Below are 23,907 nucleotides of genomic sequence, written 5' to 3' on the forward strand. Positions count from 1 at the left end.
AGGGAACTATTGGAAACTGCAGGCACCTCGGAGGCCCCTGTTGAGTGCTGTGCGCAAATCGCCAACCGACCAATCATTGCTGTAGTTCGAGGTTCGGTCACCAGCTTGCTGGGGCAGGATTGGCTGAAACACCTCCGACTGGATTGACAGGTGGGCTGCATGTATCCTGATGGTCCAGATGAGGTGCTGGTGTTATTCCTAGGCATTTTTCAGGACTGATTGGGAATCATCCGAGGGGCCTCCACCAAGATCCTTGTGGACGCTGAGGCCCAGCCACGATATTTTTGGACCTGCCCTGTCCCCGATGCATTCAAGCCTACGGTAGACATGGAGATGGACAGCCTGGAACAGCTGTGAATCATCCACCCCGTACAGTTTGCGGATTGAGCTGCACCAGTAGTGCCGGTCATGAAGACTAATGGCTCTGTTTGTCTGTGCGGAGACTATAAAATTACGGTTCAACCTGTTTGGACCGTTATCCAGTGCCCACAATTGTACGCTAGGCTCAGTGGCAGGCGTACTTTCACCATGCGCGACATGTGCTATGCTTATTTACAGTTAGTCTTGGCCCTGGCTTCGCGGAAATAGGTGATTGTCAATACCCATCGGGGTCTTTATGAGTATACGAGGTTGTTTCTTGGAGTCTCCTCCACCTGTGCCATTTTCCAGCGGGTGATGGAGAACATTCTCTGCGAACTGCTCCAAGTTGCGGTATACCTCAACAACATATTGACCACCGGATCCACCGACCATGACCATATGAAGGATCTGGAGGACAGGCTACGTCAGTTCAAGGCTGCTGGAGTTCGGCTGCGAAGGGAAAAGTGTGTCTTTCACACCAAAGAGGTGACCAACATGGGTTACAATGTGGACCGAGATAGCTTACATAAGAACTAGGAGCAGGAGTAGGCCATCTGGCCCCTCGAGCCTGCTCCCCCATTCAATGAGATCATGGCTGATCTTTTGTGGACATAGCTCCACTTTCCCGCCCGAACACCATACCCTTAATCCCTTTATTCTTCAAAAAACTATCTATCTTTATCTGAAAAACATTTAATGAAGGAGCCTCTACTGCTTCACTGGGCAAGGAATTCCATAGATTCACAACCCTTTAGGTGAAGAAGTTCCTCCTAAACTCAGTCCTAAATCTACTTCCCCTTATTTTGAGCCTATGCCCCCGAGTTCTGCTTTCACCCACCAGTGGAAACAACCTGCCCGTATCCATCCTATCTATTCCCTTCATAATTTTATATGTTTCTATAAGATCCCCCCTCATCCTTCTAAATTCCAACGAGTACAGTCCCAGTCTAGTCGACCTCTCCTCGTAATCCAACCCTTCAGCTCTGGGATTAACCTAGTGAATCTCCTCTGCACACCCTCCACAGCAGAATGCCATCCAAGAAACTGAGCTATGCCACCTTCATGGTGAATGCACTCAGATCATCGAGGAGAGCGTGAAGTTGAGTCCCGTACAGTACTATGTGGCAGACCCATGGCCAACAGTGGATCTGTCTGGGTCCACGCCTTTACCTGGGCCGCAAAGAGTCCATGAAGTGCAACGCTGCAATCATCTCATCTAAGGTTGCTGGTGTCGGCATGCTGGTGGGCAGTGGAAGTTGGCTGAGGGCGTCTGCGTGTGGGATATTAAGCTGTAGTTTCTAGCTTTCTGTCTTTCTCCTTTTTTGAATAAAGGAGTTACATTCACTATTTTCCAATTTAATGGAACCTTCCTTGAATTGGTAATTTTTGAAAACTAAAACCAATGCATCAACTATTTCACCAGACAACATTTTAAGACCCCAGGATGAAGTCCATCAGGATTAGGACACTTGTCAGCCTGCATCTCAAACTATTTGCTGAGTACTAGTTTCCTGGTGATTGTAATTTTCACGAGTTTCTCCCACCCATCCATTTCCTGATTTAAAACTACTTCTAGGATGTTACTTGTATCCTCTATCATGAGGACCAGTAGTTAGCACTGCTGCCTCACAGCGTAAGGGACCCGGGTTTAATTTTTAAAAAATAATTTAGAGTACCCAATTAATTTTTTCCAATTAATAGGCAATTTAGCATGTCCAATCCACCTACACTGCACATCTTTGGGTTGTGGGGACGAAACCCACACAGACACGGGGAGAATGTGCAAACTCCACACGGACAGTGGCCCAGAGCCGAGATCGAACCTGGGACCTCGGTGCCGTGAGACAGCAGGGCTAACCCACTGTGCCACCGTGCTACTGTCCAGGTTCAATTCTGACCTTGGGTGACTATCTATGTGGAGTTTGCACAATCTCCCCATGTTTGCGTGGATTTCCACCGGATGCACCAGTTTTCTCCCACAGTCCAAATGTTGCAGGTTAGGTGGATTAGCCACGCTAAATTGCCTTTTAGTGTCCAATGTTCAGGCAGTGTTACAGGGATAGGGCAGGTGAGAGGGCCCAGGTAAGGTGCTCTTTCGGAGAGGCAGTGCAGACCCAATGGGCTGAATGGCCTCCTTCTGCACTGTAGGGATTCAATGATTCTATGAAAACACCTGTTCAATTCATCTGCTATCTACATATTTTCTGTTTTTAATTCCCCAGACTTACTTTCAATAGGGCCAATGCTCAATTTGTTAACTTTTCATTTTAAAATATCTATATAAACTTACTCTCTCTTCATATTTCTAGCTAGCTTACCCTCATACTCTAACTTTTCCCCCCTTATTATTATTTTAGTCTTTCTTTGCTGTTTTAAAAATATTTTATCCAATCTTTTGACCTGCCACCCATTCTTGTGCAATTATACCCTTTTGATTAAGTTTGATACTTTAACTTTTTTAGTTGACCATGTATGGTAGGTCCTCCCCTTGAAAATTTTCTTTCTTGTGGGAATGTATTCTGTGTGTTCTGAAATATCATCTGAAATGTCTGTCACTACATTTCTATTGACCTATTCCGTAACCCAGACTTGTCCAACCTTTTTACTCGGGGGAACAAATTTTGCATTTTTTTCTCACTGAAGGGGTCAGACGAGCAAATTTAAGAACCGTAACATTTGGCACAATTTTTAAAAAACATTTTTTTAAACATAAATTTAGAGTACCCAATTATTTTTTTTCCAATTAAGGGGCAATTTAGCGTAGCCAATCCACCTAAACTGCACATCTTTGGGTTGTGGAGGTGAAACCCACACAGACATGGGGAGAATGTGCAAACTCCACACAGACAGTGACCCAGGTCCGGGATTCGAACCCGGGTCCTCGGTGCTGCAGTCCCAGTGCTATCCAACGCGCCACATGCCGCCCTCCATTTGGCACAATTAACTGAATTTCAAAAAATCGTTATATATTAAAGTAAAAGGTTGCTGAACAAAAGTAAAGCAAGGTCATTGCATTAATTTGATAAGTTAAAAAAGTTATTAAAACTGGCCATAATCCCAAAGTGAACCAAACTCCCAACTTCTCACTTGGTCTACATCTCACGCAGGCATAGTCTTGTTGCCACGCGCCCTTTTCTGAAGCCAAGTTGGAGCCAGGCTCCTCTGTGTTCTTAACAATGGCAGGAGGCTCTCTTGTAGGCCTGACAATTCACCAAGGAACTCTATGTGGATGCCCGTCAGTCTTCTTCTACATAGCATCCCACCAAAGTCCCGAGTACTCTGGAGAGTGTATTGCCCAGTCATCTTGTGTGCTTAAAGGGACTTTGTGTTAATAAGATCATTGTTGATTAAAGATGTACTTTATAATCCGTGTTAATCCTAAAACCTGAATGTAATTGTTAAGGGAGGGCGGGGGGGGGGGGGGGGGGGGGGGGGGGGGGGGGGTGGGGGATATTGTCATAATTTTTTCCAGGCGTAATAAAAGTCTTTTCCTTGTTAAAACTAATTAGTGGTCCTCTGACTCTGTTCCTACATGTGCTATACATAAAAGTAAAAGCCACAATCTTTTGAGCCAGGTTTCATAAATTTCATAGAATTTACAGTGCTGAAGGAGGCCATTAGGCCCATCGAGTCTGCACCGGCCCTTGGAAAGAGCACGCCACGCAAGCCTACACCTCCACCCTATCCCCGTAACCCACTTAACCTTTTTTTTGGATACTAAGGGCAATTTAGCATGGCCAATCCACCTAACCTGCACATCTTTGAAGGAAACCAGAGCACCTGGAGGAAACCCACACACACACGGGGAGAACGTGCATACTCCGCACAGGCAGTGACCCAAGCCAGGAATCAAACCTGGGACCCTGGAGCTGTGAAGCAACTGCGCTAATCACTATGCTACCGTGCTGCCCTGCATGCTGGGATCTTCACGTCCAGTTATAACATCAACTGGGATCATAAAAGGTGGCGCAGTGGTGAGCACTGCTGCCTCACAGCTCCGAGGACCCTGGTTTGATCCTGGTCCCGGGTCTTTGTTCATGATGAGTTTACGCGCTCTCCCCGTGTCTGCGTAGGTCTCACCCCCACAACTCAAGGTGTGCAGGGTAGGTGGATTGGCCACGCCAAATTGCCCCTTACTTGGGAAAAGAAATTGGGCACTCAATTTATTTTTTTTTAAAACTTGGATTGTAACAAGGTGCGTAGGACAGTAAATTTCTGGATATTACCAGCAATGCCAGTTGCTCTCTGTCACTGCCAGCCCAATAATTCACAGCATCATCCATTCCAAGTGGTTCAGTAGCTGCAGACATGCCTCTCCCCTCCCAGCCCAGTGTTAATGTAAGCCTACTTGTGACAATAAAGATTATTATTACTTTGCAATGTATCAGAGAACCTGGTAGCTCTCTCTCTAGCCTGCAGTTCGATGGGAATCTTAGTCCTTCTCTGGAACATTTTATGATATACGGTTTCACCAACTGCTGCTGTCTGAATGCACTTCCCCTTTAGGAGGTACAGGTTGCCTATGAATTGTGCAGTTAGCTAACCACATACACACCTGGGCTGCCTGCTAAATATGTAGCAGTCAGTAGTACATTTAGCGCTATGTCACATTCATTGGAGTTAGAAGGCAGCAAAGATAGGGGGGTTGCCTGCATTACATCAGTTGGGTACAGTTTAATAGCACATTGTGATCTTTGCATCCTAAAACCGCCACTTCTTAAATTTTTAGCCCCAGGGTGCAGACCATTCTACTAACCATGCAGCAGTAGGAGATTCCCAATCCCAAAAAATAGCTCACAACAATCCCTGTTTCATGATGCACTGGAGCACCTATCAGAAATTACAAGGACCTTCAGTATGAGAGAAGAATGGAAACTGAGGTTCAGGTTCTGAGTTGCTTAAGGCACTATTAAATCTTGCCCCTAGCAGAGAGAAGAGATACACTACGGGGCTTGTTTTGAACAATGTGGGGATACAGAGAAATCAGAGAAGAAGTGGGATACAGAATTGAAGTGGGAGAGTTTAACAGCTGTACATGTAACAAAAATCATAACCTTAAGTCTGGTCAGTACTTCAAGTAGGCCCCATTGACTAGATTTTTAATACTTTAAGTTTATATATATATCAAACATATTCTTTGGAATATTTTAACATTAAAATGAAATTAATAGTTTTGTAAATACAAATGCATGTGTGCATGTTACAGTAGAATCCATAGTCTGAAAAGATAAATTAATCAACAGCCAAACAAGGAAAATAACGGAACAAAAGTTGCTTCACAATTAGTAGCAATTTCAAATCCCAAAGCTCTGGCCTTGCATTGCCACCGTTAACTCCACAGTAATTCTAGGTTAGCTGTTAGCTGGACTTCTGATTTGTGATATAGAGCAATGCCAACAGCGCAGGTTCAATTCCCCTTTTGGCTGACCTTCTCAACCTTGCCCCTCACCTGAGGTGTGGTGACCCTCAGATAAAATCACCACTAGTCAGCTCTCAAAGGGGAGAACAGCCTGTGGTCCACAGGGACTGTGGAGGCATTTAATCCTACTGAATTTAATGAGAACAGCTGTCAAAAAACAATATTTATAAAGTTAGACCTTTCTGGGTCCAGCTTTGTAATTCTAACAACTTTACTTTGAGGTTGTCTCTGGCTGCGTAAAGCCTACACATCAGAGGTAAGCAGCATTACTACTGTGCTGAGCCAATCTTTTTATTCTATTTATAAATTTAGAATACCCAATTCATTTTTCCCAATTAAGGGGACCAATCCACCTAGCCTGCATATCTTTGGGTTGTGGGAGCAAAATCCACGCAAACATGGGGAGAATTTACAAATTCCACACAAACAGTGACCTAGAGCCGGGATCGAACCTGGGGCCTCGGCATTGTGAGGCAGCAGTGCCAACCACTGCACCACTGTGCTGCCCATGCTGAACCAATCTAACAGCACTTACAAAATTCCTCATTATCTGAAAACAGATTTTATCATAGAAGCATACATCAATTTCACCACTTACAAAAACTCCCTCTTCGGAATCTGAAGAGAAGAAACACTACTTTCATATGGAGAGATGGGAGTAAAAAAAAGGAAGAAACTAATAGAACATTATCTGCACATGTTTCCTGGTATCAGGCAAGTAGTTGAGGACCAATTAGGATTTTTTTCAAGAGTTGATTTGAGTTAGATTGTGAGATACAAACTAAAATCTAAAAGGAAGCAAAGGACAGCTGCTAATGGTACCAGTTCAGGTTATATTTTCAAAGCTTTAATTGGTGTCTCTGGGGAATAACGCCAATGAAGCTTGGATATTAATATTTGCATGGGGATGAAAATTAGGATTAAATATATTGATAGATTTCAGGAAGCACAGGTAGCACAGTGGGTAGCACTGCTGCTTCACAGCTCCAGGGTCCCAGGTTTGATTCCTGGCTTGGGTCACTGTCTGTGTGGAGTCTGCTCATTCTCCGTGTCTGCATGGGTTTCCTCCGGGTGTTCCGGTTTCCTCTCACAAGTCTCGAAAGACATGCTGTTAGGTAATTTGGACATTTTGAATTCTCCCTCTGTGTACCCGAACAGGTGCCAGAATGTGATGACTAGGGGGCTTTTCACAGTAACTTAATTACAGTGTTAATGTAAGCCTACTTGTCACAATAAAAAAAAGATTAAAATGTGCAATTGTTCATGATTAGTAATACTGCTGCTTGCTCCTGATGTGAATGTCTCATGCAGTTAAGTGTTTTTTGGCCAGCAAACATACCAGATTATTTGAGGCTGAATATTAAGATTGTTTGTACCTGCCGTCTGACACCTGTGTGCGTTCCCAAGCTGCTTTTGGATAAAGTTTGGCACAGCACGGGTACCAATTTATTTGATGAGCACATTTCAATGGTGGGAGAGTGAATGTATTGACTTAGAAGTTACTGAGCTCAATGCTGTTAAAAGTCTACATTAAAAGGGAAAAGGGTGGAAAATTCGACTTCGAATAATTTGTTTTACCTCATTACGCACAGGTCTGTATTTGGTTTGATAATGACTTAGTTCCATATTTAAACGATGGATGGTCATTTTAAAGGCATCATTTTCATCCACGAGTTCCTGAGCTTGCTGCCTGAGTCCAAGTAATTCTGTTTTTTCATCTAGAAATGGTCATTAGAAAGTTAAAAGGAGTTTTAATACTTGTTCAAATTTTACTAACAAATTGTTTCAAAAATATTTGATAAAGAAGAAAGTAGATTTCTATTGTGCACAATAAATTATAAAAAAGCATCTGCAGTATTAAAATACAATTCACTTTGTAGTGATGTTTTCAATAAATGTTTTACTTTTGAAATTAAAGAGTTTTAATCTTTCAGCTGCAACAATATTATTGAAGGAAGGATAATATTTCAACCTCCTCTTGGTTGGCGACTCTCATCTTCATGTCGCTTATGATTGTCTTTTTCCAGTCGTTCCACTTTATACTTCATCCTTTCGAGCTGTTGCGTCAGGCTGTAAGCCTGTTGGGCAATGACCTGATTTTCAGAAACCAATGTTTGGTTTCTTTCCTTTAGTTCTTGTAACAGCTCCTTTCGGATCTCCATCAGATCTCGGTTAGCTTTAACTGTTAAATCTGCAGTATCACAAATACAACATCATTTCACATTTAACACACCAAAACAAAGGATAACAATATGCATATCCATGAAAATAATTCAAACCTATATACAACATTTGAAAATTTTAGATTAAGTTAAATCACATGCATATTTTACATAGTTTTTAGGACGTTATTTCTGCTGCACCATAGATTTGTGTGACCAAAATACACCAAAGTGTTAAAATTATTCTTAGTTTGAAATAAAAGCCATTTGCATTGCATTTTGCGTGCTCCCCTTATATACCCCTCCTTAAAACCTCTTTGTTCAAGCTTTTGGTTATCTTCTCCAATATGAGATATGAATCAAAATAATTTCTTGACATACCTGTCTGCATAGAGTTCAAAGGACAATCTCAATAAAATATTTAATGTCAATCTAAGTCAACATTGCTAAAAACGTATAACTGAATTCCTCCTTTACATGGATTTTTTCTTTTAAATTGCAGTTGAGAATCTACTTGTAATTTGTAGTAGATTGATTTGAGATTTATATAAATGAGTAAAAATACATTTTTCTAAATCAGTCATTTAAACATGGCTAACAGTTGCAAAGAATAATTAAAATATGTTAATCATCCAGAAAGATTCATAAACAATAGTTCTTTATAAGTTGTCATTTGTAAGGTTATGTAATGTAATTCAATACATGACTAGTTCTGATAGGAACGTTTGTTGGATGGGGTGAGTAATTGAAACCAGTTGAATACTCAGCTACCAAATACAAGATAATAAGCTCTAATTCCAGGTCCACCTACATTTAAATTTTCTTACTTCAATGACTAGATTTTCATAATTTCTGAACAACTATAAATAATGGAATGACCAATATCCAGAAATTACACACGGAATGTGACAACATATTCTATCATTCCACGTTTCAATTTTTGGTCTGTGCCAATTAATCACAAGCTAGTGGCAGCTAGAGTATCACAATTGGCCTCATTGTTCATCATTGTCATTGTTTCTCATTTTCAAATAAGGAAAACCCTCACCCAACAATGGATCACAAGGTAATTGGTCCAATACTGTACATTTGATTACGGTATATTTTATGATTAAAATTGCTCTCCCACCTGGTTGCGTCTCCTCTGAAATTATTTTTATTTTTGATTTCTTCTTTTTTCGAGTTGAAGAAGATGGTGTTCTGGGGCTTTCAATGCTCATGCTGTTCTTCAAAGCTGAAGAACAAGGTGTTATTATCAAAAGCAGCAATTGCATCTCTGCTGTTGATACTGACAATACCATTTTAAGACATCTTTTCTTCAAACAGTGTAAATAAAAGCTCAGCAAAGAAGAAGTTATCAATCACACGTCAGTTTCAATTAGTATGTAAACTCCTTCTTTAGTTATCTGCCAGAAGGCAGACCCACAGCCTCTACCATGGACAAGGAAGCAAGTCCCAAATTCACCCCGACTGGAATGGGGGTCAAACGCCGTGCTGTTAACACCAATCTGACCAATAATCAGCTAACCAGCCAGCCACACCTCATTCCCTACCAAGACAAAGGAGGCATTTTCGGTAAGGTTGCAAAAAAAAAAAAGGTAAAAGTAAAGGGAGAAGAAAGCAGAGAATCAAGAACTGCATTAATCACAGACAGAGAATTGAGGTTGAAATGACCTTTGGATATATTTTACAATTGACCTCTTCGTAAAAAACACTATATAAATGTAAGGCTTTTTTCCCCTTCTAGTCCGTTATTGAGGGTTGCAATATTCTGTCCATTTGAGGCAAAAAGCCACTTCTATTTCCTCTAAGTTCCTCCCTTCATTCCCACTCTGGCTTCAATCTCATAACATTATTCAAACAGAGCTCAACACATGTTTCAAGTACAGTATCTTCTCTTTCTGTGTGACAAAGCAGTCCACTTGATCAGCACCCATCCACCACCAATGCACAATGGCAGTAGTGTGCACCATCTTCAAAATGTGCTGCAGTGCCTCACCAATCCTACTTCAACAGCATCTTCAAAAAGCCACAACCTCTACCACCTAGAAGGACAAGGGCATGAGATGCAGGGAACACCATCATCTGCAAGTTCCCTTCAAGCACACACCATCCCGACTTCGAATTAATATCAATGTTCCTTCACTGTGGGTGGGTTAAAAACCTGAAACTCCTTTCTTAACAGCACTGTAGATGTATATATACCTCATGGACTACAATGCTTCAAGGCGGTGGCTGGGCTTGCCAAGGACATCTAAGGATGCACAATAAACACTGACCTCACCAGCAGTACTCACATCCCAAGCAATAATCTTTAAAAACCTCCCCAGACTGCTAAACAATTACTTTATTAACTTCAGAGTTTTCTATAATACTTCATTCCCTTTACAGCAGGGGTGCTTGTGATGTGGGGTGAGTCGTCTTCCAATTTTGGTCTTTCACACATACCACCCATATCTGTTCCACATCAGTAGCAGAGCCTTTAGTGGTCTCACACATGCATTCTGGAATGTTCTTCGCAAATCCTTCCATCCAGCCATTTCACTGCCTACTTTAAAATGTTTCCCCAAAACTGCCTTCTGATTTCCTCCGCAATGTCACTTCTCTTGCGAATGCTTTGGAAGATCTTCCTATGTTAAAAGCACTTAAACTACATTTTTGCTTCTATTCTCTGGGCGGGATTCTCTGCCGATGGGATTCTCCGATTTGCCGGTACCCGGGGGTTTCCCGACGGCATGGGGCTGCCCCAAAATGGGAAACCCCATTGACCGGCCGGCGTAACGGAAAATCCTGCCGGTGGGTCGAGGCTGAAAAAAGGCGTGCCGGGGCGGAGAATCCAGCCCACTATCTTTCTCCAGGTGTCAAATTCTCACCCTTCATTCTAGACTTTTTCTTGCTCCCACATTAACTTTCAGCTATTCTCCAATTCCTGTCAGCAAATCTTTACTCTCCGTATCCTGTAAATGTCTGCTTGTTAAACCTTCTCTTTTGACCTGCTATGTGTCTGTCTGTCTGATTTGAAGCTGCATCTTCTCTCTGATTTGCAGATCACAAAATCAATCCCAGTGCCTAAATATCCAATGTAGTCTTGTCCCAATCCACTGGCCAGGATATCAACTGGGGCTTCCGGTTGCGGCTATGACCAGCTAAGTCGCACGTTTGGCTGCTCCTGCTACAAAGGTGTTTTCGGGCCGATTGGAGGGCCCCAACGGCGCTGTAAGGACAAATCCCGGTGGGGGAAGGCTCCCTGAAGAGAACCAGACCAACTTTATGGTCGGTACCCGGAGTGGGGCGGTAAAGAAAGCAACAGCAGCTCCCAAAAAAAAGCGGGGGAAGAAGACTAAAATGGCGGCCGGTGGCGCACCCGAGGAATGGAGGAAATGGGCGGAGGAGCAGCAGGCCGCTCTCCTGCGCTTCTTTACGGAGCTGAAAATGGAGCTCTTGGAGTCAATGAATGCGACGACCACCAGGCTGATGGGAGCCCAGGCGACCCAAGAGGCGTCGATTCGGGAGCTGCAACAGGAGATGACTGTGAGGGAGGAGGAGGCCACGGTCCTCGTGGGAAAGGTAGAGGTGCACGAGGCACTCCACCTGAAATGGCAGAGCCGTTTTGAGGAGCTGGATACCCGAATGAGGCGGAAGAACCTGAGGATCTTGGGCCTGGCAGAAGGCCTGGAGGGGTCAGACCTCCCGGGATATGTAGCAGAAATGCTGAGCTCCCTGATGGGGGCAGGGGCCGTCCCTTCGCCCCTGGAGCTGGAAGAGGCCTACAGGGTCATGGCTAGGAGGCCAAGAGCAAATGAGCCCCCGAGGGCGGTGCTGGTGCGGTTCCAGCGACTCAGCGACAGTGAGAGAGTGCTGGAGTGGGCCAAGAGGGAAAGGAGCAGCAAGTGGGAGAATTCGACGGTGAGGGTCTACCAGGACTGGAGTGCGGAGGTGGCAAAGCGGCGGGCCCGGTACAACCGGACGAAGGCGGTGCTACATGCAAAACGGATCAGGTTCGGAATGCTGCAGCCAGCGCGCTTGTGGGTCACCTACAGGAACCAACACCACTATTTTGAGTCCCCAGAGGAGGCGTGGGCCTTTGTACAGGAAGAGAAACTGGACTCGAATTAGACCCAGGGGATACTTGGCGGCCGTAGCCGCTCGGGTACTTTCAGCTGAATTCTTTGTTTGGATTTTGAACTCTTGCTGTGGTTTTTCTTCTGATGTTTTTTCCCCCTTTGCCAACTTCCCTTAGTTATTGTTATTGTGGTTATTCATGGTTATTTATGGTTATTTATGCTGTTTGGTAGAGGGCGACTGTTAAGTACATTGTTATTTGTTATTTATCTGTTATTATAATGTTAAGTTGGGGAGGTGGGACGGGGGGGAGAGCAGATCGGGGATATGGGCCCCTAGGGGGGGTTCTTTTACAGGCATGGACGGGGACAGGGGTGGAACTGAAGATGGCGGGGTGGGGTGTGGCAGGGCGAAAGCGCGGGCTTTCCTCTGTTTTCCCGCGCGCGGGGCAGAGGAGGGGGGAGGGGAGGAGTGCGGGGCGTGGCTAGCAATGGCGACCTTTCCCGCGCTGGAGCGGGGCCAGGGAGGAGTGGCAAGGGGGGGGAGGCCCCCCCCCCCCGAGCCGGGGGGAGTCGGAGTGTGGCAGGAGCAGCCGGGTCAGCGTGAACCAGCTGACTTACGGGAGTACGATGGAGGGTACATCGCGGCTAGGAGGGGTCCTAGCCTGGGGGGGGGGGGGGGAGGGGGGTTAGGGAGGGACACCGGGTTGCTGCTGAAAAGACCAGAAACGGGAAGTGGAGGACTGGAGAGGTGGGGGGAGGGGGACATCGCCATGGGGAGCAGGTCAGAAGGGGAGGGTCGACCCGGGGCGAGCAGGGAACAGGACATGGCTAATCGGCAGGGGAAGGGGGCGGGTCGTCCCGCGACCCGGCTGATTACTTGGAACGTGAGGGGGTTGAATGGGCCGGTCAAGAGATCAAGGGTATTCTCACACCTGAAGGGACTGAAGGCTGATGTAGCAATGTTACAGGAGACCCATTTGAAGGTAGTGGACCAGGTTCGCCTGAGAAGGGGGTGGGTGGGACAGGTGTTCCACTCTGGATTGGACGCAAAGAACCGGGGGGGTGGCGATTCTGGTGGGAAAGAGGGTGTCGTTCGTGGCGGAGGAGGTGGTGGCGGATAAGGAGGGTAGGTATGTGATGGTGAAGGGTAAGCTGCAGGGGGAGAAAGTGGTGATGGTCAACGTATATGCCCCGAACTGGGATGACGCGGGTTTTATGAGGCGCCTATTGGGCCTCATTCCGGGACTGGAGGCAGGGGGCTTGATCATGGGGGGGGACTTTAACACAGTGCTGGACCCCGGGCTAGACAGATCGAGCTCAAGGACCAATAGGAGGCCGGCAGCGGCAGAAGTGCTGAGGGGGTACATGGAGCAGATGGGAGGAGTAGACCCATGGAGGTTTGGTAGGCCGAGGGCGAGGGAGTATTCCTTTTTCTCCCACGTCCATAGAGTGTACTCCAGAATCGATTTCTTCGTGTTGAGCAGGGGGCTGATCCCGAGGGTACGGGAAGCTGAGTACTCGGCCATTGCGATCTCTGATCATGCACCGCATTGGGTGGATGTGGAAATGGGGGAGGCGCGGGACCAGCGCCCGCTGTGGCGGCTGGATGTGGGGCTGTTAGCGGACGACGAGGTGTGTAAAAGGGTCCGGAAGAGCATTGAGAGCTATCTGGACTTGAATGACACGGGTGAGGTGCAGGTGGGGATGGTCTGGGAGGCCCTGAAGGCAGTGATCAGGGGAGAGCTGATCTCCATAAGGGCGCACAGAGAAAGAAAGGAGAGGCAGGAGAGGGAGAGGCTGGTGGGGGAGCTATTGGAAGTGGATAGGAGATATGCGGAGGCACCAGAGGAGGTGCTGCTGGGAGAACGGCGCAGCCTGCAGGTCAAGTTCGACCTGCTGACCACCAGGAAGGCAGAGACGCAGTGGAGAAGGGCACAGGGCGCGGTCTATGAGTATGGGGAAAAGGCGAGCAGGATGCTGGCACACCAGCTTCGCAAACGAGATGCGGCTAGGGAGATTGGGGGAGTGAAGGAGAGGGGCGGGAAGGTAGTGCAGAAGGGGCAAGAAGTGAACGGGGTCTTCAGGGATTTTTACAAGGAGTTGTATCGGTCTGAGCCGCCGACGAGGAGAGGGGGAATGGAGGACTTCCTAAACAAATTGAGGTTCCCAAGGGTCCAGGAGGGGCTGGTAGAAGGGCTGGGGGCGCCAATAGGGCTAGAGGAGCTAGTCAAGGGAATAGGTCAGATGCAAGCGGGGAAGGCGCCGGGGCCAGATGGGTTCCCGGTGGAATTCTATAAGAAAAATGTGGTCTTGGTGGGACCGGTACTGGTACGAGCCTTTAATGAGGCGCGAGAGGGGGGGGTTCTGCCCCCGACAATGTCGCAGGCTCTGATCTCCCTGATATTGAAGCGGGATAAAGACCCCGTGCAGTGCGGGTCCTACAGGCCTATCTCGCTTCTGAACGTGGATGCCAAGTTGCTGGCAAAGATCCTGGCAGCTAGAATAGAGGATTGTGTGCCAGGGGTAATCCATGAGGACCAGACGGGGTTCGTGAAGGGGCGGCAGCTCAACACGAACGTGCGGAGATTGCTGAATGTAATTATGATGCCGGCAGTGGAGGGGGAGGCTGAGATAGTGGTAGCGCTGGACGCGGAGAAGGCATTCGATAGGGTGGAGTGGGAGTACCTGTGGGAGACGTTGGAACGGTTTGGGTTTGGGGAAGGGTTTATTAAGTGGGTGAAGTTGCTCTACTCGGCCCCAACGGCGAGTGTAGTGACAAACGGGAGGAGGTCGGAGTATTTCGGGCTCCACCGAGGGACCAGGCAGGGATGTCCCCTATCCCCCCTACTTTTCGCACTGGCGATTGAACCGTTGGCGATGGCACTGAGGGGTTCAGGGGGGTGGAGAGGACTGACTAGGGGAGGGGAGGAACATCGAGTATCGCTGTATGCGGATGATCTACTGCTGTACGTGGCAGACCCAGAAGGGGGAATGCCGGAGATAATGGAACTATTAGCAGAGTTTGGGGACTTTTCGGGGTACAAACTAAATTTGGGCAAAAGCGAGGTTTTTGTGATACACCCGGGGGACCAGGGAGAGGGTATTGGGAGACTCCCCTTCAAGCGAGCAGGAAAGAGCTTTAGGTACTTAGGGGTGCAGGTGGCAAGGAACTGGGGGACCCTCCACAAGTTGAACTTTTCCAGGCTGGTGGAACAGATGGAGGAGGAATTTAAGAGGTGGGACATGGTACCGTTGTCGCTGGCGGGGAGGGTGCAGTCAATCAAAATGACGGTCCTCCCAAGGTTCTTGTTTTTATTTCAGTGCTTGCCCATCTTCCTCCCTAGGGCCTTCTTCAAAAAGGTGACGAGTAGCATCATGAGCTACGTGTGGGCGCATGGCACCCCAAGGGTGAGGAGGGTCTTTTTGGAGCGGAGTAGGGACAGTGGAGGGCTGGCACTGCCCAATCTCTCGGGGTACTACTGGGCGGCAAATGTGTCAATGGTGCGCAAGTGGATGATGGAAGGGGAGGGGGCAGCTTGGAAACGAATGGAGAGGGCGTCCTGTGGCAACACAAGCCTGGGGGCCCTAGTAACGGCACCATGGCCGCTCCCCCCCACGAGGTACACCACGAGCCCAGTGGTGGCGGCCACCCTCAAGATATGGGGGCAGTGGAGGCGACATAGGGGGGAAATGGGAGGTCTGTTGGCGGCGCCAATAAGAGGGAACCATAGATTCATCCCGGGGAACATCGACGGGGGATTTCAGAGCTGGTACAGGGTGGGCATACGGCAGCTGAAGGACCTGTTTATAGAGGGGAGGTTTGCGAGCCTGGGAGGGCTGGAGGAGAAGTTTGAGCTCCCCCCGGGAAACATGTTCAGATATTTACAAGTGAAGGCATTTGCTAGGCGGCAGGTGGAGGGGTTTCCCCTGCTCCCCAGTAAGGGGGCGAGTGATAGGGTGCTCTCGGGGGTCTGGGTCGGAGGGGGGAAGATATCAGACATCTACAAGATAATGCAGGAGGCGGAAGCAGCATCAGGGGAGGAGCTGAAAGCCAAGTGGGAAGGGGAGCTGGGAGAGCAGATAGAAGACGGGACGTGGGCGGATGCACTGGAGAAGGTCAACTCTTCCTCCTCGTGTGCGAGACTGAGCCTCATTCAATTTAAGGTGCTGCATAGAGCTCACATGACGGGGACAAGGATGAGCCGGTTCTTTGGGGGTGAGGACAGGTGTGTCAGATGTCTGGGAAGCCCAGCGAACCATGTGCATATGTTCTGGGCATGTCCGGTGCTGGAAGGGTTCTGGAAGGGGGTGGCAAGGACGGTGTCGAAGGTGGTGGGGTCCAGGGTCAAACCAGGATGGGGGCTTGCGATCTTTGGGGTCGGGGTAGAACCGGGGGTACAGGAGGCTAGGGAGGCCGGAATACTGGCCTTTGCGTCCCTACTGGTTCGACGAAGGATATTAATTCAATGGAAGGACGCGAGGCCTCCAAGCGTTGAAACTTGGATTAACGATATGGCTAGCTATATTCAGCTAGAAAGGATCAAATTTGCCCTGAGAGGGTCGGTACAGGGATTCGCCAGGCGGTGGCAACCTTTCCTTGACTTTTTAGATCAGAGATAGACGTTCGGGGTCGTGGCAGCAGCAACCCGGGGGGGGGGGGGGGGGGGGGGGGGGGGGGAGAGGGGGAGGGGGGGGGAGGGGAGGGGGGGGGCAGCAAGGGTCGTGGGGGGACATGCACGACTGTAACGCGGGCAAGTCTGCTCGCTGCTCATGTCTGAAACTGTAGGCTGCCTTGTTTGTTAAGGTTGCCTGGGGGGGGGGGAGGACTGGTGCGCGCGAGAGGGCGGGCGAGGGAGGGACATTTGCCTAGAGGGACTGTGTTGTAAATAATTTAAAAATTAGTAGGGGTAAATGTCTGTATGGAAAAACTCTTTCAATAAAAATTATTTTAAAAAAAAAGGATATCAACTGGTACTTCAATCTTTATAATAACTTGCATTTTCCCTGTCTGACAGCCTAATATGTGATACTGCAGTTTTCTGATTAATTTATACAGGATGTTCTTTTTATCTTCACATTAGTGCACTATTACTAATGTGATTGGCACCTAAAGCATATACTTATTGTACTTAAAAAGCTTCTGTGTGATACAGCTGATTAAAAGGAAATAAAGACACTGACTAGCATTACCTGGGACTGGACTGGACTCCTGAATTGCTTGCTCTGTTTCAATTACTTGTTGTCCCTGAAATCAAAATTAATAATATTTTTAAAACTTTATTTCACAAAACCAATTTGCATGTGGAACTATTGCCACTTTAACCTATTATGCCTCCTCTGAAATGAAATGAAAATCGCTTATTGTCACAAGTAGGCTTCAAATGAAGTTACTGTGAAAAGCCCCTAGTCATCACATTCCGGCGCCTGTTCGGGGAGGCTGGTACAGGAATTGAACCTGGCCTGCCTCGGTCTGCTTTCAAAGCCAGCTATTTAGCCCAGTGTGCTAAACCAGTCCCTGGATACCAGCCTCTGCAATACACCCGTGGCAATATTACATATTTTTTATAACTTTCAACCCACAAGAGATGGTCATTGGACAGTGACATAGTCTATTATTTTACCAATTAAGTCCAATAACTTACCAAAGAAATATTCTTTGAAGAACACATTACAGACTACTGCAAAGTTGTCATATGAATGCTCAATCCACTCATATCAAATTATTTATTATTTAAAATAAGGATTACCTCATTTATAATATATTTAAAGGATAATAAAGCTCTGAGCAATTTCTGAGTCAATATGTGGTTGAAAATTGAGTCAAGCTTTATAGTGATACAGTTGATATGTTGCAGCTGTAGCATGTGGGCTTGACAAATTTCATCCCAGAGTTGATCAGCTGGCGCCCAAGGTTTGAATATTGTTAATCATTCGGGGGGGGCTATTTACAGAACACTTTGTACTCCTTAGGTACTTCAGATTTAATCTGTGATCAGGAATGATGAGTGAGTCAGGTGTGGGAATCCAGAAGATAGCAACAGCAGAACCTCAGCCCTTGCATTTGTCCAACAGGTTTGATGCTCTTGCTGCTTGTGTGGATGAACGCAGAGACTGCAGGGAGGATAGGCAAACTGATCACAACATGCATATATGGGAGCCATTCAAGTGGGTGAGTAAGAAGGAATTCGTTGTAAAAGGAGACAGCACAGTTAGGGGGTGCATACTATTCTCTGTAATTGAGAGCATGAATCCCGACAGGTGTTTTGCCTTTGTGGCGCAAGAGTTAAGAGGACAGCTCCTCGGTGTTCGAGAGTACACAGTAATTACGTACTGTTTGAAACATACATACATGGGCAATTTTGATCATATAGATTGAACAAATTAAATGTGCAAAGTTAGTCTGAAGGATGAGGTGACATGGTGTACTCAGGACAGTATATATTCTGGAATCAACCAAGGAGCAGCATATTTTAGTCCTGGTAATGTTTATTGAGACAGAATTAATTAACAATCACATAGTAAAGGATCCACTTTGCAACAGTGAATATGATAGAATTTCCCATTCGATATGAATGCAAGAAACTTGTGCCTGAAACTAGTGTTTTAAACTTAAATAAAGGCAATTTCAAGACTATGAAGACAGAGTTGACTAAAGTGGATTGAGAAAATAGGTTAAAAAGTAAGGCAGTAGAGAAACATTGACACACATTTAAAGAGATATTTCATACTTCTCAACGAAGATGCTTTCGATTGAGAAAGACAGAGAAGGGTGTGCCATCATTGCGAGCTGTGTCAGGAAACAGAGGTAGTTTTAAATAATCTATATCTGTATTTGTGGGTATTAGAAATAAGGCAAAGTTTTAAATAAGTTTAATTTTGTGTTTCTGCATTTGAAAGGGTTACTGACTTCAGTTTGGTTTTGATGCATGCATGGTAATGAGGGTTTACAACGTGAAAGCAAAAAACGATTTAAAGGAAAACTAGGTTGCCACTTAGGAATCAGCGGCTATCTTAGGACAGAAAGAACTTTTGACCTAGTTGTGAGCTAGAGCCAGGGAAAACTAGACAGGACAAGGGAGCAGACTTGAAATGAATGAAATGAAATGAAAATCGCTTATTGTCACAAGTAGGCTTCAAAAATGAAGTTACTGTGAGAAGTCCCTAGTCGCCACATTCCGGCGCCTGTTCGGGGAGGCTGTTACGGAAATCGAACCGTGCTGCTGGCTTGCCTTGGTCTGCTTCCAAAACCAGCGATTTAGCCCTGTGACTTCTGAAAAGAACAAAAAGAAGTCCCAAGAACAGGATGTTGGAACATAAAGAAATTCTCAAAAGGACAGTTTAAGTTAAAGGACCTTATTTAACAAGAAGTTGAACAAGGTCCTGTTCATGAGAAATCAATTAAAAAGCGACTTCTGGTTTCATCCATGAGCTGAGCTGTCACATGAAAGGTGGCTCTCTCCAAGAAACTTCTGTTCAAACCCTTTAATCCGTTAAACAGGCACCAAAAGTGCAAAATGTTCCCCGGCTTAACCCCCATCTACTACTTAACTGACCAGGATGCCAAAGAGCCAGCAACCAGGCCGCAAAACCAGTAAAAGCAGGGAGAGGCAAACCTCAACTCCAGAACAGGGAGACATGCGTAGTCGCCCAGAACGAAGCATGACGGACCAAACAAGATCACCAATGCCAGCCAGCGTATGATGGAGAAGCTGATGGAGTTCATCACAACAGAGCTCCAGAAGCACAAAGAAGCGGTGAAAGAGGACCTCATGGTGGCAATGAGGTCAGCAGTAGAGGCTGTGTTGGCCCCATAAAGGAGACAATGGGGCAATTAAAAATCAAAGATGGTGCTCTGGAGTAAAGAGAAACTGCAAGAAACAGAGTTAAAGATGGTTAGGTCAGAAGCCAGATGTCAGAGATAAATCAAAGGTTTTGTGAAGCAGTCGCGTTCTATTAGCATGGCTAGGTATTGGAGAGACTGTGTGGAAGCTTGAATGCACATGGGATTCAAGGCAGAGGAATAACAAAAGGAAAGACCAAAATCCAGGAGGTAGATAAAAGAAAATTACTGCGGATGCTGGAATCTGAAACGAAAGGGAAAATGCTGGAAAATCTCAGCAAGTCTGGCAGCATCTGTAGGGAGAGAAAAGAGCTAACGTTTCGAGTCCGATGACTCTTTGTCAAAGCTAGCAGACAGAGAGAGTGGGAAATATTTATACTGTGGAGTAGGAATGAAAGATGAGTCATAGCCACAGAAACCCAGTGTAACTTGGTGCTAATGGCCACAGAAACCAAGGGGAAGGAGTGCTAATGGCAGTCCCCAGAGAGGACAAAAGATGTGAAAGGTCAAACAGCAGGGAAACTAACATCAGAGAATGAACTGTAGGTGTGGGGGGAGGGGAAGGGGGAAGCAAAGAGGAGAAAGGTGCAGGAAAGAAAGAAATGGTAAAAGACAGTTAAAATGAAATGAAAACAAATGGGTCGAGGTGGGGCTGATCATCTGAAGTTGTTGAATTCGATGTTCAGGCCGGAAGGCTGTAGCGTGCCTAACCGGAAGATGAGATGTTGTTCCTCCAGTTTGCGTTGCGCTTCACTGGAACATTGCAGCAGGCCAAGAACAGACATGTGGGCATGGGAGCAGGGTCTTTTGTTAAAATGGCAAGCAACAGGAAGGTCAGGATCCTTAATGCGAACAGACCAAAGATGCTCAGCAAAGCGATCACCCAGTCTGCGTTTGGTCTCTCCAATATAGAGGAGACCACATTGGGAGCAGCAAATGCAATAGACCAGATTGAAAGAGGTGCAAGTGAAACGCTGCTTAACCTGGAATGAGTGTTTTGGGCCTGGAATGTTAAGCATGGAAGAGGTAATGGGGCAGGTGTTACACCTTCTGCGATTGCATGGGAAGGTGCCATGGGTGATGGGAGAGGTACTGAGTATGGTGGAGGAGTGGACTAGATTGTCTCAGAGGGAACGGTCTCTGCGGAATGCTGACAGAGGGAGTGAAGGAAAGATGTGTTTGGTGATGGCATCACGCTGGAGTTGGCGGAAATGGCGGGGGGGGGGAAGATGATCTGCTCTCAGGGAAGGGGTCGGGGGTGGGAGCTGCCAAGAGGCGGACCGGGGAGGCGCGGCTGATGGGCAGGGGGTGGGCCCAAGAAGGGGAATGGCTGATCGGCGTTGGGGGGGGGCGGACAGGGTGCCCTCCAACCAGGCTGATCACCTGGAATGTTAGAGGATTAAACGGGCCGGTCAAGAGGACACGTGTGTTCGTGCACTTACGGGCTCTGAAGGCGGATGTAATGTTGCTGCAGGAGACGCATTTGAAAGTGGCGGACCAGATTAGATTACGGAAGGGCTGGGTTAGCCAGGTCTTCCATTCGGGGCTTGACGCTAAGACCTGAGGGGTGGCGATCATGATTAACAAACAGGTTAAGTTTGAGGCGGACAGCACAGTTGCAGACGGGTGGGGTAGATTTCTCATGGTCCGGGGCAAGCTTGAGGGGGTGAAGGTGGTCCTAGCGAATGTTTACGCTCCAAACTGGGATGATGTAGATTTCATCAAAAGGCTGCTGGGGAAAATCCCCGACTTGGATTCGCACAAGTTGATTATGGGTGGGGACTTTAATACAGTCCTCGACCCCGACCGGTCGTGCTCCAGAACGGGCAGGGTCCCGGCAATGGCAAGAGAACTGAGAGGGTTCATGGAACAAATGGGGGGAGGGGGGGGAAGACCCCTGGAGAATCAGCCGGCCGACGGGGAAGGAGTTCTCGTTCTATTCACATGTTCACAAGGTTTATTCTCGTATTGACTTCTTTATTATGAGTAGGGACTTTTTGGAGGGGGTGAGGGATACAGAATACTCGCCGATCACTATTTCGGACCACGCTGCACATTGGGTCGACCTGCTGGTCTGCAAAGAAAGTTACCAGCCCCCACAATGGAGGTTAGAGGTGGGATTATTGGCAGAGGAGAGGGTGTGTGAGAGAGTGGGGAAATGCGTGCAGGACTACCTCCAGGTCAATGATACAGGGGAAGTCTCAGCAGCGGTGCTCTGGGAGGCGCTGAAGACGGTGGTGAGAGGGGAACTGATCTTAATCCGAGCCCATAGGGACAGAACGGACAGGGCAGAGATGGACAGACTGGTGCAGGAGATGACACGGACGGATAGGGAATATGCGGACTCCCCGAGGGCAGAGCTACTTAGGGAACAACGGAGACTGCAGGCGGTGCTGGGAGCGCTATCCACTGGGAAGGCCATAGAGCAACTCAGAAAGGCCAGGGGTGCGGTGTAGGAGTATGGGGAGAAAGCCAGCAGAATGCTTGCACAGCAACTTAGGAAGAGGGAGGCGGCCAGGGAGATAGGGACAGTAGTGGACGGGGCAGGGAACCGGGTGTGAGACCCAGCAGGACTGAACAGGGTATTCAGGGACTTTTACAGTAAGCTGTATACCTCGGAACTCCCCCACGGGGCCGGAGGGGATGAGGCGCTTCTTAGATGGGGTGACCTTCCCAAAGGTGGGTAGAGGGGTTGGGGGCCCCAATTAGAGCTGAAGAAATAATGGGGGGCCTGAAGGCCACGCAGTCGGGTAAAGCCCCCGGAGGGCAGAGAGGTGGAGGTAGTGGTGGCAATGGATGCCGAAAAGGCTTTTGACTGGGTGGAGTGGGACTATTTATGGGAGGTGCTGGGACGGTTTGGGTTTGGAGAGGGCTTTGTGGACTGGGTTAAACTGCTACATCAGGCCCCGGAGGCTAGTGTAAGGACGAACAGGACGACATCTGAGTATTTTAGACTACACCGCGGGACAAGACAACGATGCCCCCTCTCTCCGCTGCTGTTTGCGTTGGCCATAGAACCGCTGGCAATTGCTCTGAGAGCAGCAAGGGGATGGTCAGGGGGGGGGGGGGGGGGGGGGGGGGGGGGAATAGAACACAAGGTCTCGCTCTATGCGGATGACCTGCTTTTGTATGTGTCAGATCTGATTGGGGGGGGGGGGGGGGGCGTGGAAAAGAATGGAGATAGCGTCTTGTAGAGGTACGAGCCTGGGTGTCTTGGTAACGGCGCCGCTGCCGCTCTCTCCTAAGAGGTATACCACGAGCCCGGTGGTGGCGGCGACCCTAAGAATCTGGGGACAGTGGAGACGGCACAGGGGCGAAACAGGGGGCTCGATGGAGGCTCCATTAGGTGGAAACCATCGATTCATCCCGGGGAACACCGAGGGGGGATTTAGGGGGTGGTATAGGGTGGGCATTAGTAAATTGAGGGACCTGTTTATTGGCGGGAGGTTTGCAGGCCTGGGGGAACTGGAAGATAAATTTGGGCTCCCCCAAGGGAACATGTTCAGATACTTGCAGGTAAAGGCGTTTGCCAGGCGACAGGTGGAGGCATTTCCTTTGCTGCCCTCGCGGAGGGCGATGGACAGAGTGCTTTCGGGGGTGTGGGTCGGAGAAGGGAAGGTGTCTGACATTTATAAGGTAATGCAGGAGGTGGAGGAGTCGCCAGTGGAGGAGCTGAAGGCTAAATGGGAGGGGGAACTAGGGGAGCAGATAGAGGATGGGACTTGGGCGGATGCCTTGGAGAGAGTCAACTCTTCCTCTTCCTGTGCGAGGCTTAGTCTCATCCAATTTAAGGTGCTGCATCGGGCCCATATGTCTGTGACTCGGATGAGTAGGTTCTTTGGGGGTGAGGACAGGAGCACCAGGTGTTCGGGGAGTCCAGCGAATCATGCCCATATGTTCTGGGCATGCCCGGCACTGGAAGAATTCTGGAAGGGGGTGGCGGGGTCGGTGTCGAGGGTGGTTGGATCCAGGGTCAAAACAGGTTGGGGACTCGCGATTTTTGGAGTTGCGGCGGAGCCGGGCGTGCAGGAGGCGAAAGAGGCCGGTATTCTGGCCTTTGCG

General features: G+C 47.8%; 1 protein-coding gene across 1 annotated transcript in view; it reads right to left on the reverse strand.

Annotated features, from left to right (window-relative positions):
• Positions 1-23,907, reverse strand: part of cep89 (centrosomal protein 89) — a 184,901-nt gene that overhangs the window by 103,546 nt on the left and 57,448 nt on the right. The window contains exons 7-10 of the mRNA XM_038806548.1: positions 17,196-17,250; positions 9,071-9,175; positions 7,752-7,970; positions 7,358-7,497 (exon numbers count right to left, since the gene is read on the reverse strand). Of these exons, the coding sequence (XP_038662476.1) occupies positions 7,358-7,497; positions 7,752-7,970; positions 9,071-9,175; positions 17,196-17,250 (519 nt within the window). The remainder of the gene's footprint in view (positions 1-7,357; positions 7,498-7,751; positions 7,971-9,070; positions 9,176-17,195; positions 17,251-23,907) is intronic.

This window comes from Scyliorhinus canicula, chromosome 9, assembly GCF_902713615.1.
Source record: "Scyliorhinus canicula chromosome 9, sScyCan1.1, whole genome shotgun sequence".
Taxonomy (NCBI): domain Eukaryota; kingdom Metazoa; phylum Chordata; class Chondrichthyes; order Carcharhiniformes; family Scyliorhinidae; genus Scyliorhinus; species Scyliorhinus canicula.